The sequence below is a fragment of the Lepidochelys kempii genome, chromosome 27, assembly GCF_965140265.1.
Source record: "Lepidochelys kempii isolate rLepKem1 chromosome 27, rLepKem1.hap2, whole genome shotgun sequence".
NCBI classification, from domain to species: domain Eukaryota; kingdom Metazoa; phylum Chordata; order Testudines; family Cheloniidae; genus Lepidochelys; species Lepidochelys kempii.
This window is the reverse complement of record NC_133282.1, coordinates 14879680-14896111: the sequence shown is the minus strand read 5'-3', so window position 1 is coordinate 14896111 and position 16432 is coordinate 14879680. Positions and strand designations below refer to the sequence as shown.

Sequence of the window (16432 nt, the reverse complement as noted above, 5' to 3'; positions counted from 1 at the left end):
CTTCTAAACCACCCCATGTGCAAGTGACCGTCACCTGCCGCAGCTCAGTGTGTGAAATGTGAACCGCCAGCACATCTAGGGGGGTCACCAGGGAGAATGGGGGTACAGCAGGGGTGCTCCCTCTGCAGGGAGGAGAGAGGGGTGAGTGCTTACAGCCTCGGTGGCACTTCTCTCTTCCCTGCAGCGGGAGATGGTTTATACCTCCAGGGAGTCATCCCCCACCCGCCGGCTGAACACCATGTCCCCAGCTTCCCACCTCCCCTCCGGCTCCCCTCCACCTTTGCTCCAGTCTTCCTCCCCGTCCCGCTCCCGCATGTCCTACAGCGGCGGGCGCCCACCCTCCTATGCCGGCAGCCCCGTGCACCACGGCGAGCGCCTCTCCAACCTGCCGCCCGCCCCGGGCGTGTCGCCCAGCCCCAGCGCCATCCTGGAGCGCCGGGATGTCAAGCCGGACGAAGACCTGGCCGGCAAGAACATGGTGCTGGTGAAGAACGAGGGGCTGTACGCTGACCCCTACGGCATGGTGCACGAGGGCCGGCTCAGCATCACCTCCACGCAGTCCCTGGCCGGCATGGGCGACCCCTTTGCCTACGCCGGGGGGCTCTACAAACGGGGCTCGGTCCGCTCCCTCAGCACCTACTCAGCGGCTGCCCTGCAGACGGAGCTGGAGGACAGCCTGTACAAGCCCAACGCCCAGATCTACAGCGACACCTACGGGCCCAGCCTCGGCTTCCGCATGCCCCCGTCCTCGCCGCAGAAGATGGCCGACGGCCGGCTGGTGGACGTCCAGCAGGGGCAGAGCCCTCACAGCCCCTACTCGGGGCCGTCCAGCAGGTCCTCGCCCGTCCGCCAGTCCTTCCGCAAAGACTCCTGCTCCTCAGTCTTCATGGAGAGCCCCGTCAGCAAGCCCCGGAACCCCAGCTCCTCGGGCCCCCCCGAACTCTTCCCAGGCCCTGGGGATCGACCCCTGTCAGGGTTCAGCCCTCCTGTGCCTGCCAAGGATACGGAAACAAGGTAAGGAGCCGGGCTTGGGTCGGCAGCTTCCCAGCAATGATGGGATGAGTAGACTGAGTCCTGGGTTTGCCATGTTGGTCAGTTTGGGATCCCCCTCTTCCAGGTGGGGAAACTGAGTCACAGAGAGGTGACAGTCACACAGCAGTGGCAGAGACGGGAATTAGAACCCAGGAGTCCTGAGATGCAGTAATTGGCTGTCAGCAGTAGAGTATGATCCAGCGATAGAGATGTTTGAGCTGGGGACTGGGCCTCAGGACTCCTGGGTTCTTTTTCTTGAGTCTTTCCTGCTGTTGGAGCTTGGCTACTGCATCAGGCAGGTTATGGAGGTGGGGGAATCTGGGGTCTGGGTCACCTCTTGGTGCCACTTTGTAGAGAAAAACTTGAGTGGGATGACGAGGAGGGAGGATGGTCTTGTGGATAAGGCACTGGGCTGGGATTCAGGAGACCTGAGTCCAGTGCCTGGCTTTTCACGGGCACCCTGTGTCACTCTGAGCTGGAGCTTTGCTACCCCTCAGCTCCCATTGTGACGCCGATGGCCATGTCTGCAAGACAGCTCAGCACCCACGGAGCTGCGTAGTCAGGGCCTGAGGTGGGAGCAAGCCAGGCAGTCCCGCCGGGATGTCCACACAGCTCTTTGCAGCATGCTGGCATGAGTCTGTGTACCGGGCTGGGAGGGAGCCTGCTCCCACGGCCATGTATATGTACCCCCTTGAAATCCTGGCCCCTTATCACTCTGTGCCTCGGTTTCCCTGGCAATGTGTCCCTATCCCAGCTCATCAAGCACTGTGAGGCTAGGGGCCCCGTACAAAAGGGAGAGATTCTGTCTTCCCCAGCCCGTGTACAAAAAGCCAGAGCCCCCATTGTAACCCTGCCGGTGCAGCAGGGAAAGCTGCATACAGGCAGGTAGCTGGTATGGAAATAACCCATTATCTTGCCTTTCATCTCTGTGCCTGTCTCTTCATCTCCCAAGCAATGATGGTCTCATTTGTTGTTTCCAGGGCCGTGAGCTGGGCTGTCAGGGGAGGGTGGGGGGAGCCATTAGGGAGCTGTCCAGGGGGAGAGAGACGTGGGAGGAAATGAGGTGGGGAGGATGTAGGAGGACAACAAAGGTCGATGGAATTAGCAGTGCTGTCCCGTCACGGGCCGCTGTACTGGCAAGCGGCTGCGGGCCTCAGATGGACTCATTATTCACAGGCCGCCCAGGGCCCCAACAGGGGAGGACGAGTCTCAAAGAAGGAAAAGGCCCTCAGGGACAGCCTGAGGGGTGAGATCCCTTTTTAAATATTGCCCGGTCTCTACTGCCAGGGACGGTGGTGGGAGGCTGGAGCAGAGAGAGAGAGACGGAGGATTGGATCCCTGGCCGGCGCGCATGGGCACGAGGAGGGAATTGACCTCAAGGGAGCTCCACTGATCTACACTAGACGAGGGTCTGGCCCTGAGACTCCCAAAAGGGTTCAAACGCTGAGGGGGGTATGGATTCAGATGGGGCATCCTCCTGGCAAGGCCAGGACCCTGGAGTCCATAGGCCCTTGGCCTCCCCTGCAGATACCAGGCCCTGGAGGGTCCCGTCTGCTGGAGCCTGGATCTAATACAGCTCTTTTCCCTCCCTACCCCCCAAAGGGAACGGATGGAAGCCATGGAGAAGCAGATCGCCAGCCTGACAGGGCTGGTGCAGAGCGCGCTGCTCCGGGGCTCCGAGGGCGAGACCCCCAGGTAAGAAAGGGGGGCAGGAAGCCCCTCATCTTGCCTCGGCGTGGGACAGGTGGCAGGTTGGCCATGACCCGGGCTTTCCTGGCGATCTCACCAGTGGCCGCGAGCTACATCCCGCAATGTCCTGTAGGGGGCGCTGGGGCTATTTTACGGGAACGCGGTGTCATTCAATGGAAGCGCGTGGTGATTGGAGGCTTTAAGCCCCGCCCTGTGATGCGGCTGCAGAGAGGAAACCCAAGGGCGCGGAGCATCACTCTCAACCCCGGCGGGCCCCAACAAATTCTCCAGGTCGGTGGGGATAGCGCCCCAGACACATGGATTGTCTGCAAACGAGGCCCTGCTCCCTGCTCCCCTGGGCAGCCCCATCGCTGCCAATCGCACCCGCTGGGCTCGCCAGTGCTGACAGCAGAGCAGGGCCCGGGGACCAGGCCTGTGATAGGCTCTTAGGAATGGCAGTAAGGACCACGCCCGTGGCCTATGTGGCCCAGCACCAGCTACTGCCGAGCAAGGTTCCAGATTCCCCCTACAGAGCAACTTTGGCCCAGCCAGCCTCTTCCTACCACCCCGTTTGCTGGAGGCTGGCTCCCGCTCTGAGCCAGGAGCATCGACGGCTCTTCCAAAGCACTTGGGGTCCTGTCCTTTCACTGTGAATTTCTCTGACTCTGGAGAGTCTTGTTCTCCCTGGACTCGCTCGATCCTTGCTAAGCTCTGGGCCGCTATCTTGTGGCAGTGAGTTCCACCAGCAGGCCCAGTGCTCATGGACACTCGGGCCGGTGCAGGAAGTTCTAACAGTGCAAAGGGGCCTCGGAGCAGCTGCAGATCTCACTGGCTCCCCCCACTCAAGGCCTCACGGCCCAGGGGAACCCCAGCGTACTCAGCATGGGAAGGGAGAAGCGAGGTCTCCCTTTGGGGCTGTTCGAGGGGAGAGATTGGGAGGGGGCAGCATGACCCCAACGCGTCTCAGTTAACGTCCTTCTCCGGGCACCTCCTCCCCTGCTCGTGGCTTAGCTCGGTGGCCTCCCCGCTTTGCCGGCTCTCCTGGGCCGGGGCTGGGACTGTTTAACCCGCTCTCACCCGCCGCCCTCCCCTCCATGCAGCGAGAAGACGGACGCCACCAATGGAGGGACACCCCCGTCAGCACGTAAGTGATTGGGTGGGAGCGACGGGAGCCGCAGCCCCAAGCTCCGCCTGCAGGAGGTGCTGGTGCACTGGGTCCTCCCACTCCCGGGGCCATGGAGCTGCCATTGGGGTAGCTGGCGTGGGACTTTGGGCTCCAGGAGCATGTGGGAGGGGCCTCCAGGGCTCCCCCTCCTGGGCAGGTGGCGTCAGCCCTCGAGGATGGGTCTCTGCCCTCTGCCCCCTGCCCCTCACTGCAGTGAGGAACGTGGCTTCTGAGGGAGCCACTGAGCAGCTCCACAGAAAGACCCAGGAAGCCTGGCCCATCCCCGCCCCACACAGCCACTCCTCCCCCACCCGCCTGGCCCCACCCCCACATAGGAGCTCCTCCCGCATCCGCCTGGCCCCATGCACAGCAGCTCCTCCCCCCCCCCGGCCCAGCCCCACCCCCACACAGCAGCTCCTCCCCCACGGGGCCGGCCCCACGCACAGCAGTGCTTTCCTCGCTCGGTGCTCTACAATCACCCCCTTGCCCGCACTGGGAGCGCCCAGGTGAGTGTTTGGGTGATTCTGTTTCTAGGGGCTCCTTGGCAGTTGGCTTCCTGCTGCCTGGTCTGAGGGTACAATTCTGAGCACCAAACCCACCCGCCTTTGGGCAGCAACGGGGCTGGGTTTAGCCCCAGGGCCGGGAGGGGGACGTGGGTTCTGTGGAAGGTGGGAGAAACAGGTTTGCAGACCCAGCCACGGCTTGGGGTGCCTCTTGCCGGAGGGGACCGGTGGGAATGAGCTCACACTGGGATCCGGGCTCTGAAAGGGAGATCAAGGTGGGGTGACTTATATTTCTGTAGGGCCTCCCCTCTGGATCAAAAGCACCGTGCATGTCTAGGCTGGGGAGGAGAGGGGGGCAGAGAATGAGGGAGAAGGGGTGGGAGCCTTCCCTGGACTTAGCACTTCATTGGCTGTCCTGCTCTGTTCATGCTCTCAGCCGCCAGCCGGAGCTGCTCGGGGACGCCGATCCCTGCCCCCTCGCACCCCTCCGCCACCAGCACCCCGGCCGGGCAGCCGACGGCCATCACCCGCCTGCACATGCAGCTCCACCTCCACGGCCTGCAGCAGAACGCCAGCGACCTCCGCAACCAGCTGCAGCAGCTGAAGAAGCTGCAGGTGAGGGGAGCCATCCGGGAGCGAGCCCGCCGGCTCTCGTCGGGGCATGTGCGGCTCAGGGCCATCAGAGTCCTGCCTCGCCTCCTAGCACAGAGCTCCTGGCCCCACTGGCCGGGTGGCAGGGTGTGGGGAAGGTCACCCGCAGGCAGGAATAGCCCAGTCGGCTCACGGACCCCCCAAGTCAGGCCTACGCTGCAAAACGAGGTGTGGTCTTAACTCGGGTTCAAATAGCAGTGAAGATCCGGCCACTTGGCTTTAACCCCAGGCTCCCCCTCATTCACGCTGCGGTGTCTTCTCTGCTCTTTGAACCCGAGGTAAGAGCACCCCTTTGTCACAGTGCAGACAGACCCTAAGGGGGCAGCTTGGCCTCCACGTCCCATTGTATCCTCAGCCTCTTGTCCGAAACCACCTTCTACGCCTGCGGTGCGGGTGATACGGGAACCAGCCTGAGACCCGCCAACGCCCACAGGCCACCAAAGAGCCGTTCCGTGGCAATAGCCCCGGCGGGGCTGGGCGGGATGAGAACTGGAGCTGCGGGGGCAGAAGGCTCTGCAGCCCGTTCACCAGTCAGGGTTTGGACTCAGCCCCGCTTCTTGGCCTGGAGCAAAGCAAAGGCACGTTGGTTGGTTGGCAAAGGGTGGATTGGCTGTTACGTGTCCAGTTAAGATCTGGGGTAGCAGAGCAGCGTTCCCCAACATCCACAGCTGGGCCCCCCCTGCACCCTGTTCCCCTCCTCTCTCCCTGCTAGCTCGTACCCCCTCCCGCAGCTTGCACCAGAATCCCACCCTTCCTGCTGGGTGGTGCTCGCCCTGGCACTGCACGGCCAGGCAGATGGCAACTCCCCTTCAGGAGCCAGGGATCTCGGTGGCCAGGTTCAGCTTTTCTTGGCCTTGCCTAGCTCCAAAGCTAATTACCAGTGACAGATTTGGGGGGAGTGGTGATTCCGGCTGGCGCTGCGGAGATGGGGGAGGGGGAAGCGGTCCAGACAGGCGGACTGGGAATGGCTGATGCCCTCCCAAGGCCCGGCTCCTTCCGTCAATCGGCCAGATTCCTGGGGATGTATGTCAGAGCTCCAAGTCCAGCCTGTGCCACGTACACCCGCCCCTGCGTCTGTCTCGCCCTGACCCTCCTTGGCAGACCCTGCCACAGCCAGGATTGCCAGGCGAACCAGAGGGGCGGAGCCCGGCAGCTTTGCCCAGGGAAAGCACGCAGATTGGTGGGGTTGGGGGAACCATCTTTGCCAGCTTTTTGATTTTTAAGCTGACCCACGGGTGGACACAGGAGCCAGCCTGGTAGTCGTGACGAAGGGTGGTTGGTTGCTCTCCAGTGGGACAGAGGAAAAGGGGATCCCTGGTGAGCCCCCCACCATGTCTGCACCCACCTGTCGTGCTGAGGGGTAATGTGTAATCGACTTGTGCCCCCCAGTACCACCACCACATTCTCACCCGGGGAGCGACAGCCCCATGTTATCCCCAGAGCTGGGGTCAGCACCTCACACATATGGCCCCGGGGAATCCCCCTCATCCCCAGCTTGTGCTGGCAGGGCACTTGGCAGCTGGGTGGCAGACCCCCAGGTTCCCAGCCAGCCTTGAATCCCCCCTGACCCTTCACCCTCCTATGTGCAAATGGGCGCTCCCTGTCTCCTGTTCTACTAGGAAAGACTGGGAGTAGAACCTAGGGGTCCTGGCTCCCAGTCCCTTGCTCTAACCACTAGATCACACTCTCGGCTAGGAGTGGGAATAGAACCCAGGAGTCCCGGCTCCCCCTGCCCTGCATTGCCTTTCTGGGTGTTTGGATCTGCGTAGGGGAGGGGGACAGAATCGGTCGGCTTTTCCGTTTCCTCGTGCTCCCTGACATATCCCCAGTTCACGCCCTCCCCTCCCGTCTCTGTCCCCCCCTCCCCCCCGCCTCTCTGGCCTCACAGCTGCAGAACCAGGAGACCGTGAAGACGATGCTGCGGCGGACGGAGACGGAGATCAGCGTGCGGGTGACGGACACCATGCGCAAGCAGGAGGACCCCCTGCAGCGCCAGCGCAGCCTGGTGGAGGAGGAGCGGCTCCGCTACCTGAATGAGGAAGAGCTGATTACCCAGCAGTTAAAGTGAGGGCGGGATTGCAGTCCGTCCCTGATGGGGCGGGGCGCCCAGTGCCCGTCCCTGGCTCTGTCTGTGGCTCTCTGCCTTCTCCAAGAGGGCCTGGGGATAGCTCTGGGAATTAAAGTCTGTTGGGCCAGCTCCCCACAGCTGGTATAAATTGGCCATAGCACCAATGGGCCAGTTTGGAGAGGCCCCTGGTCGGCCTTCCTGCCGGTGCATGATCCTGAATAGGTACCAGAGCTGCTAACGGCCCAAGGGGAAAACTGCCCGGGGCCTGAGCTGCTAGGCTTGCGTGCGTGCCCTGGGGGCCCTGCCCGCACTCACCGATCCAGACCGGCTGCTCCCCTGCCCTCCAGCATTGGGACCCTTCCCGGAGGACGGGGGAGTGACATTCGCACGGTGTGCTTACAGCGACCTGGAGAAGTCGGTGGAGAAGATTCAGAAGGACAATCACCGGCTCGTCCCTGTGCAGGAGCTGGAGGAGAAGGCCGTGGTGCTGAAACAGCTGGGGGAGACGCTCACAGAACTGAAGGGTGAGAGGGGGCCGGCAAGAGGAGAGGGCGGTGGCGGGGGGGGGAGGCTCCAGGAGTGCATAGGTCTGGGGGGCTGGTAGGATCGTGGGAGGGATTACCTTGCACCCCTGAATGCTATCCAAGCGCACTCAATTGCACCCGTCAGGGATGGCCTAGGTTTGCTTGGTCCTGCCTCAGCGCCAGGGGGGCTGGGTGGCTTCCCGCCCTCCATTTCTGTGATTTGTGTGGCGGTGGGTGCAGGGCAGCCCTGGAGACCTGTGTGTGCCCGGGATCAGTGTTCAGGATGGTTTGTGTGTAAGTTTGCAGGCACACTTGTTGTTTGAGTTTATATAGGACGCTATGTCTGCTTTACTGTGAGCGCGTGCGTGTGCCCAGGGGCATATGTGCCGACAGTTACAGGTGTTTCTGTGTCCACATGCACTCGGTGTGCTTTTAGGGTGAAATTTGCATCCCCAGTCCCAGTGGAGTCAATGAGAACCGTCCATCCAACCCCCTAAGGCAGCTTTCAGAGCTTCACCCTTGAGGCGTTGGGACCTTTGATTTTATTGTGGGGTTGGCTTGTGGTTTGGAGCTGGCAGACGTGACCCTGTAATTGCACACATGTGGAAGTTTGCATATGTCCCATGTGTGAACCAGGTGTGTAAGTTTTTGGCCGTGTGAGTCATGGATTTGGGAGTTGTATGTGTCTGGGTTGTCGGTGTATCTGCATGTCTGGGTTTGTGTGTGTCTCCCTGCATTGGTGTGTTCACGTGCTTGTATCATATGTTTGTATGTATTTGGGTTGTGTGAGCATGCGTGTGTGTTTGCATATGCTTGCAAGTTTGCAGGTTGCAGTTTCCTGCATTCTTGCAAGTCTTTGTACGTATTCAGGTTGCATGTTGCCGGCCTGTGTTTGGGTGGCGTGTTGCCTGCATGTTTGGGTGATGTGCTACCTGCGTGTTTGCACGTCTCTGGGTTGCATGTTTCATGTATTTGGGCTGCGGGCTGGTTGCACGTGTCTGGATTGTGTGTTGCTGTGCGTTTGCGTGGATGCATGCCTGCCGGTGTGTTTGCGGCTCTCCCACATGACTGCCTGCGTGGCGGAGTCCCTGTTTGCTCTGCTAGCTGTCAGAGAGTGAGTGCCGGAGACGCTGCCTGAGTGGATCTGACAGCTCATGGTGCTTGGGGCCCTGCCTCGGCCGCCCCCGCCCCCAAAGGGCTGCGCTCAGCCTTCCACACCCGCTGCCATGGCCCATCTCTGGGCTGGAGTCCCCCTCCCGCATTTAGCATAGAACATGGCAGAGTTTATGCTTCTGGGAGCCAAGCCAGATGCTCCGTGTAGGTGCGTGAAGAGCTGCGGAGGGCATGGGGGTGATGCAGTCAGAGGAGGGACATGTGGACAGACAGCAAACATGGGGCTGGGCTTGGCCTGGCCTCTAGATCAATCAGGGAGAGCGCCCCTTCCCCATCACCCCAGCCTGTCACGCGGTTGCTGAACGTGGCCAGCAGCCAGAGCGAATGCGGGGAGCACAAGCCTGGGAGCCAGGAGCCCCCTGAGTTCTAATCCTGGCCCTGCCACCGACTTGCTGCACATCCTTGGTCAAGGCTCCCCGTGCCCATGGCAGGTGCCCCTCTCCCTCAAGTGCAGATAACAAGTTACGGCTGCCCACTTTCAACCAGGTTTGACCCAGCCCCTAACACTAGCTCCGCCCGTCACCCTGAAAGCAGTGACAGCCCTGAACAGCCCGGCCGCAAGAGCGAGAAAGAGAGCGTACAAACAGCGCAGCGAGCAGAGTGGGTGTAACAGCCGCCCTGTGCTCAGGGTGAACGAACAAACAGGAGCCTCCACCCATAACACAGGCCCGTGGGAGGCTGCCCGAGTATCTGAACTGTGTGGCTGGTGGGGGTTTGGCAGGGTCTGGGTGTGGGGGTGGCAAGCAGGAGAAAGATCAGGGCAGCAGAGAGAGAAAGCAGCAAGGAAGCACTAGACCCAGAAGCACGGGTATTTTCACCTCTCTAGGTTACCGTATTTCAAGGTCCCAAAGAGAGGACACTGCCACGGGCAGGCGGGGGGTACAGTTTCTATGGCAATACCATACCAGGCCCCCCTTACTTCTGCGTTGCTGCAAGGCGGCGGGGCGGCCTTCAGAGCTGGGCACCCAGCCAGCAGCTGCTGCTCTCTAGCTGCCCAGCTCCGTCAGCGAGGTAAAAGAACAAGTGAGGAAAAACCACGGACCTTTGTCCCTATGTCAAAAATCTGCCCGGACGGAGATTGGAGGGCCAAAAAAGAGGTCGTGTTCAGGGAAACCCGGACGTACAGAAACCCTGTGTGAGTAGGCAAAGGGTGCTCTGGGCCTGCGAGTGCGTGGCACGGTTCTCCGGCCCTGCGAGTGCGTGGTGTGGTGCTTTGGCCGGGTGTGTCTGTGTTAGGGGCTGTGGCTGGGTCTGCCTACACAGGGAGTGCCCATGAGCTGCCCCTCTGCAATCACGGGGGCTTTTCTCCTAGGACGGAAGTGGAGGAGGGTTTTCCCCTAAGTTCTCCCAGCCACCTCCTCCCAGCTGTGCCAGGCAGACATGGGCACGGCAGAGCCGGGTGCGTCTCTGGGTGCAGGGCTTTGAATTCCTGTGCAGCCGGGAGAGGAGGGTCTTGCTCAGCCCTCCCTGGGCCTGCTCTGACCCTGCGCCTCTCCCGCCCCAGCTCACTTCCCCAGCCTGCAGAGCAAGATGCGGGTGGTGCTCCGGGTAGAGGTGGAGGCCGTGAAGTTCCTCAAGGAGGAGCCGCACCGGCTGGACGGCCTGCTGAAGCGCTGCAAGACGGTGACAGACACCCTCACCCAGATCCGCAGGTGAGCCCCTCCCAGCCCGGATCCCCAGGAGTATCCTGCTATCCCACCCCCAGGGTAGGTCCCAGCTCCCTGGGCCCAGATCCTGGTGTGCCCTCCCAGCCCGGATCCACAGGGGAGTCCCTTCCATCACACCCCAGGGTGGGTCCTGGCTCCCTGGACCCTGATCCCTGCTGGGGCAGAGGGAGGGGTCTGGTTCCTCTCTCCGCTCCATCAATGATCCCATTCTTAGTCACCCCTTTGTCAAATTTCCCAGCCAGCCGCTTCCTGCTCTCTCAGGCATGGGAGGTGCTCCCTGTAACTATGCCCACAGCCACTTGTCCTCTGCCCTGAGGCCTGCACCTGACGGTGCTTGGGCAGCTGGGTTCAGACCCTCCAAGGGATTTGGGCACCTCAACACCTGGAGTCTCTCCATGCACCAATCAGAATAATCTCACAGGTTAATCTCACAGGTCCCTTGAGCTGCCCGTCTGTCTGTCTGTCTCTATCCACCCGTTGTCTTTCGTCTTCGAGTGGAAGCTCCTTGGGGCAAGGGCTGCCTTTTTGTTCTGGGTTTGTACAGCGCCTAACACAATGGTGCTCATTACAGCCTCTAGGTGCGCCAGTAATTACTGGAATACAAACAATTATCATTAGTGCTGCCTGGGAAAGGACGATTTAGTCCTGGTGGGAAATTTCAATTGAGTTTGCAAGTGTGAAATTTTTTGGGTACGTTTGACAAAAACAAAAACAAAAAAAAAACCCCAAACCCAACAGGTGGGGGGAGGGGGTTGAAAAACCTTTTTTGGTTAAAAAACAAAATTTTGTTTTGAAAACTGAAAATGTTCCATTATTTGGTGGTGGTTGATAAACGTATCGACCAACACTGAACTGTTCGATGTGGTTGAAAATGTGTTTGGCAACAGCTTACAGCACTTCCTGGCTGCGCAGCTGCCCCCCCTATCCCCCCACCTCCCGGCCCCCCACGGGGACCTCTGAACTCTCTGTTCCATTGGCAGGCAAGTGGATGAGAGCATGTGGGCTCAGTCCAACAACCTGAGCCAGTCCCCGAAGAAGGTGGCGCCAGAGACCGATTTCAGCAAGGGTCTAGATTTCGAGGTCCCCACCAGCCCCCCGATGAACCTCCATGACCTGACCGCCTCCACAGATACCCTGGGCACACCGGGCTTCGGGCATGGTCCCCCACAACTCCCTAAGAGCAATAACCCCTCCCGAGCTCCAGAGATGGTGCCAGCCAAGACCCAGACAGGCCCCGAGACTCCCGGCAGGAGGAGCGTGGACAAGGCTGTGTCTGTAGAGGTGAGAGCCGGGGTTGGGGGGGAGCCTGGCACTTCTGCTGTGTTGTCTGGCCTGTCGCACACCCAGGAGAGGTTCAAGCCAGGGTTCCCAGGCCTGCAGGCCAAGGCTGTTAGGAGCTGAGAATTAAGTGCTCGGCGATTTTTACACTGCAGGGTTTGAATCAGCCCTGTCACTCTGGGGTGTGTTCTGTAGGGGGCGCCACCTCCCCACCTACCTCCCAACACTCCCCACTGGAGCAGCTGCTGTTTCTTCTCTGCTGCTCAGTAGCTCCCGCACCGGCTGCCTGCTCAGGATAGAGCAGCCTGGGGGCTGCTCTGACATGTGGCGACTCAGTGTGAGTCGAAAGGGAATCCTCTGGGAGAGAATCTGCCCTGGAGTATTGATTGGAGCCTCCTGATGTGCTGGGTTAAACCTTTAGTCCTGGAATCTATTTATAAGAGAGGAAGCCTAGAGGTTAGAGCAGGAGGAGGCCAGGGAGTCAGGACTCCTGGGTTCTATTCCCAGCTAGAGGAGGGGAGCGTGATCAGAGCAAAGTGGACAAGGAGTCAGGACTCTGAGGTTCCATCCCCACCTCTGCCACTGGCTGTAAGGATGGTCCAGGTGGCAGGGACCCTACCTCTGCAGGCTGGGTCACCTGCTGGGATCATCGGGATGGATCTCCCTGATTCCCAGCTGGCGCCGAGGCCTGGGGCATGGGTGGCCCCTCGCTCTCTTCCGTTCCCTGCCTGTGGCTCACAGTCTCCTGAGATCTGAAATGCTTTAGTCTAACTAGGCTTTGGGCTTAATACAGGGACGTGTGGGAGAGGTTTTCTGGCCCATGCTATACAGGGGGTTAGCCTAGATCAGGGGTTCTCAAACTTCATTGCACTGCGACCCCCAACAAAAATTACTACAGGACCCCAGGAGGGGGGACCGAAGCCTGAACACACCCGAGCCCCACTGCCCCAGGGCGGGGCGGGGGCAAATCTCAAGGGCTTCAGCCCCAGGCAGGGGGCCTGTAACCTGAGCTCTGCCACCCAGGGATGAAGCCCGCGGCCTTAGAGTTTGGGTTTGGCCCCAGGCTCCAGCAAGTCTAAGCCAGCCCTGGTGACCCCATTTGGGGTCCCGACCCACAGTTTGAGAACCACTGGCTTAGATGATCCCTTCTGGCCACAGACTGTATGAAACCCTCTAGTGACTCAGGCCCTTTGGAACAACCATTCCTGGGGTTCCTCCCAGAGCCCCCCAGCCCCTGTACCCCGGGATTCTGTGCAGCTGGGGATGGAGCCGAGCGCCCCAGATCCTCCCACGGTGCCACATGTTCCCACGGACGGGGAAGGCTCCCCCGGCCCGTCCCCCCATGCGAGCTCAGCGAGTGGTGCTTTCTGCCGGCAGGCCGCCGAGCGGGACTGGGAGGAGAAGAGGGCGGCGCTGACCCAATACAGCGCCAAGGACATTAACCGCCTCCTGGAGGAGACCCAGGCCGAGCTCATGAAGGCCATCCCCGACCTGGAGTTTGCCGCCAAGCACAAGCAGGCCGCCGGCAGCGCCGCCTCCACGCCTGAGCACAAGCCCCCCAAGCCGCAGCACGCACAGAAAGCCACCGCCAAAATCGACCCCAATGGCCGCAGGGGCTCAGGTAGGGGGCAGGGAGGAGCGGGGGATGGGGTGGTCAGAAACCAGGGTGCCCTTCGTAACGCTTCCCTGCGTCAGCTCTGAAGGTGCCCTCTCAAGTCGCGCCCCCTGACCGCACCCCTCTTCAGCCTCTCTGCTACCCCCACTGAGTCAGGACTCCTGGGTTCTCTATCAGGCTCTGGGCGGGGGTGTGGGGTCAAGTGGGATTAGAGCGCAGGGAGGGGGGCAGGGAGCCAGGACTCCTGGGTTCTGTTCCTGGCTCTAGGAGGGGAGCGGGGTGTAGTTAGTTAGAGGAGGGTGTGGCGCTGGGGTCAGGACGCCTGGGTTCTATCATCAGCCCTGGGAGAGCCGTGTGGTCTAAGTGATTCTGCTCACTCCCAGCTGGTGAATTCGGCCACAAGGGGATCCAGGGGGACATGAGCATGGGCAGGTTGTAGCCCTGCAGGGCTGGCGTTAAAAAGTGGCGCAAATCAATTGCAGTCTGTGGGCTCCCGGCAAGTTGCCCAGGAGGCCCCTGGCGTGGAAAAGTTTGAGCAGCGCGCTCACGCGTACACACACCCCCACCCACACCCACACCCACACCCACACCCACACCCACCCACCCACACACACCCACACACACACACACACACACACACACACACACGGCAGTAGCAGAGCTGTAAGAGTGACCTTGGGGATGGCTGAGGCTGCAGTGCCCCCTCTTGGCCAGCCTGGGCAGTGCAAGAGACTCTCCCTCCCAACGCTGTTGGGAACCCCACCGCCTGCTAGGACCATCCCCAGTTCAGACCAGCGCCTGGCAACTCTTCCAAGCTGCAAGCCTGACCCTGCTCTGAGCGCCGCGCTGCTCCCTGGTGGAGAACCGTGCTCCGTGCAGGAAAAACGTGTGAACCTAGAAACTCAGCTGGGTTGGCATCAGGGGGGTTGAATGCAGCTTCGGAGGGTTTACCTGCTGCCTTAACCGACGGGTCCTTATTGTAAGGGCTTTGCACCGGGTATGGGAATTGTTATGTTTCTGTTTCCTGCCTGTAATGTGGATTGAATTTTAGAGCTCACAGTGCCCCCAGATCTACTAATGCACCCAGGGCCCCATTCGTGCAAGGACCTGAGCACCCTCCAGGGTTGCTGAGAGCGCTCGGCACCTCACAGGATTGGTCCCGTGATCCCTGACCCCCTCCTAGCCCAGCCCTAGGCCTCTCCCGAGCAGCATGCCTGCCTATCGGGCTCCGTGGAGCCAGTTGTGTGGCCAACCGTGCGCTGGGGCCTACGGGTGAAGTCCCCGGGGCTGTGTAACCTGACCCAAATGGGTCCGCATTCAAGCTCTCAGAGACGGAGGCAATCGGCATGTCCTACACAAGCCGCTGCCCTCTTGCAAAAGCCACCGGGAGTTTCCCATCACGCTTACGCCCCGAAGAGCACACGTCCTTCTTGATTGCACCAGCACATTCATAGGTGGGGTAAACACCAAAGCTGGGCTGCCCCATGCCTGAACTGTGGACCCCTGGAGATTCTGCTGCGCCCCACTTGACCGTAGGAGAATCCCTGGCTTGGGCCGGAGGGGTGGATCGGGGAAGAGTGGGGCCTTGCTCCTAACGGCCCGGTTCTTTCCCCAGATGAGCTGACAGTCCCCAGGTATCGGACTGAGAAGCCCTCGAAATCGCCGCCTCCCCCCCCTCCTCGACGGAGCTTCCCCTCCTCCCATGGGCTGACCACCACCCGCACCGGTGAGGTGATCGTCACCAGCAAGAAGGACTCCAGCTTCATGAAGGTATGGGGCGGGCTCCCCAGGGCGGGGGCGGGGAGCAGGGGCCTTGGCCGGCCTCAGGCGCCCAGGGATGATCCCCCCCCGCCCCCTCTCGCCCTGCAGAAGGCGGAGTCGGAGGAGTTGGAGCCCCAGAAGCCCCAGGTGAAGCTGAGGCGGACGGTGTCGGAGGTCACCAGGCCCGCGTCCACCCCACCCATCATTGCCTCAGCCATCAAGGACGACGACGAGGAGGACCGGATCATCGCCGAGCTGGAGGTGGGCGCCGAAGGGGGCGGGGGGGGTGGGGAGGGACACACATGACGGGAGCCCTGCCCAGAACAACACCCCCCGCCGCCCTTGGCCCGATCCTGCACTCGCTCAGGAGTAGCAGCATTGCCATCACCAGAAGCAGGATCGGGCTCCTGGCACACATACAAGGAAGCACTGCCCCCTGGGGGAGGCACTGGGGAAGGGCAGTCAATCAGTTCACTCTGTAACGGGGGTAGTGGTCAGGTCCTTGTGTCTCCGCTCATGGCTCCGCGGAGGGATAGCTGGGCTCACTGGCAGTCAGTGGGTTCGAACCTGCGGGGGCCCAGCAGGGTCAGGGTGGGCAGGGGCACCAGGCTTTGGCAGAGCGACTTCGTCCCTCTCGCTCCGGGCTTCCATCCTGTTTTGGAGTGTAGCCCCACCTGGCGGGGTGGTCTGAAGCTCTGCCAGGTTCAGAGAGGGGTAAGTTGGGTTCCCCGCTCCCAGGACGGAAACCCTGAAGTTCAGGTACCCTGAAACAATCTGTTCAGACGCTGTGTCCTGGGGGCACTGGAAATCTCCCCCGAAAGCTGGCGCCATTTCCACTTGTCGGGTGGAGCTGAGGGCTAGATGTCCAGGATGCTTCTTGGGTCCTATTGAGTTCCCCTATGGCTGGCTAGCACTGGGGTTCCCTGGTCCAAACCCCACCGAGTCTCTAGCTTGGCCTCCAGCCCCGCCTGAAACCCGTTTGCAGACATCCCCATCGGACCGAGTGACAGGGGAGTGCATGAGCCAGGCCATGATGTGAGCGGCAGGCAGGAGAAACTAGCTCCCTGTCCCAGAATCAGAGCAACAAGGGACCCTGCCTTCCCCTCAGGCCCCATCCCGGGCCGGGCCAGGGTTCTCCGTCCTTAGGGGACAGGCCGGATATCGCAGGGCACGCGTCTCTCCAGGGGAGGAGCAGGCAGCCACACTCCCGTCTCTGTGGCCGGGTTTCCAGCTGTCACTTTAACACCCCCCGGCATCAGCGCACAGCTGAGAAGAGCCGTTGTCTCGCCCACTGCGAGCTGGCATC

General features: G+C 61.2%; 1 protein-coding gene across 15 annotated transcripts in view; it reads left to right on the top strand.

The window, feature by feature from the left end:
- SRCIN1 (SRC kinase signaling inhibitor 1) overlaps positions 1-16432 on the top strand; it is a 190538-nt gene that overhangs the window by 153693 nt on the left and 20413 nt on the right. For all 15 annotated transcript variants that reach the window (XM_073326148.1, XM_073326149.1, XM_073326150.1 and 12 more), the window contains 11 exons: positions 185-1014; positions 2635-2727; positions 3822-3865; positions 4826-5004; positions 6929-7104; positions 7511-7632; positions 10310-10457; positions 11453-11753; positions 13128-13371; positions 14981-15135; positions 15235-15387. In XM_073326148.1, the coding sequence (XP_073182249.1) occupies positions 185-1014; positions 2635-2727; positions 3822-3865; positions 4826-5004; positions 6929-7104; positions 7511-7632; positions 10310-10457; positions 11453-11753; positions 13128-13371; positions 14981-15135; positions 15235-15387 (2445 nt within the window). The remainder of the gene's footprint in view (positions 1-184; positions 1015-2634; positions 2728-3821; positions 3866-4825; positions 5005-6928; positions 7105-7510; positions 7633-10309; positions 10458-11452; positions 11754-13127; positions 13372-14980; positions 15136-15234; positions 15388-16432) is intronic.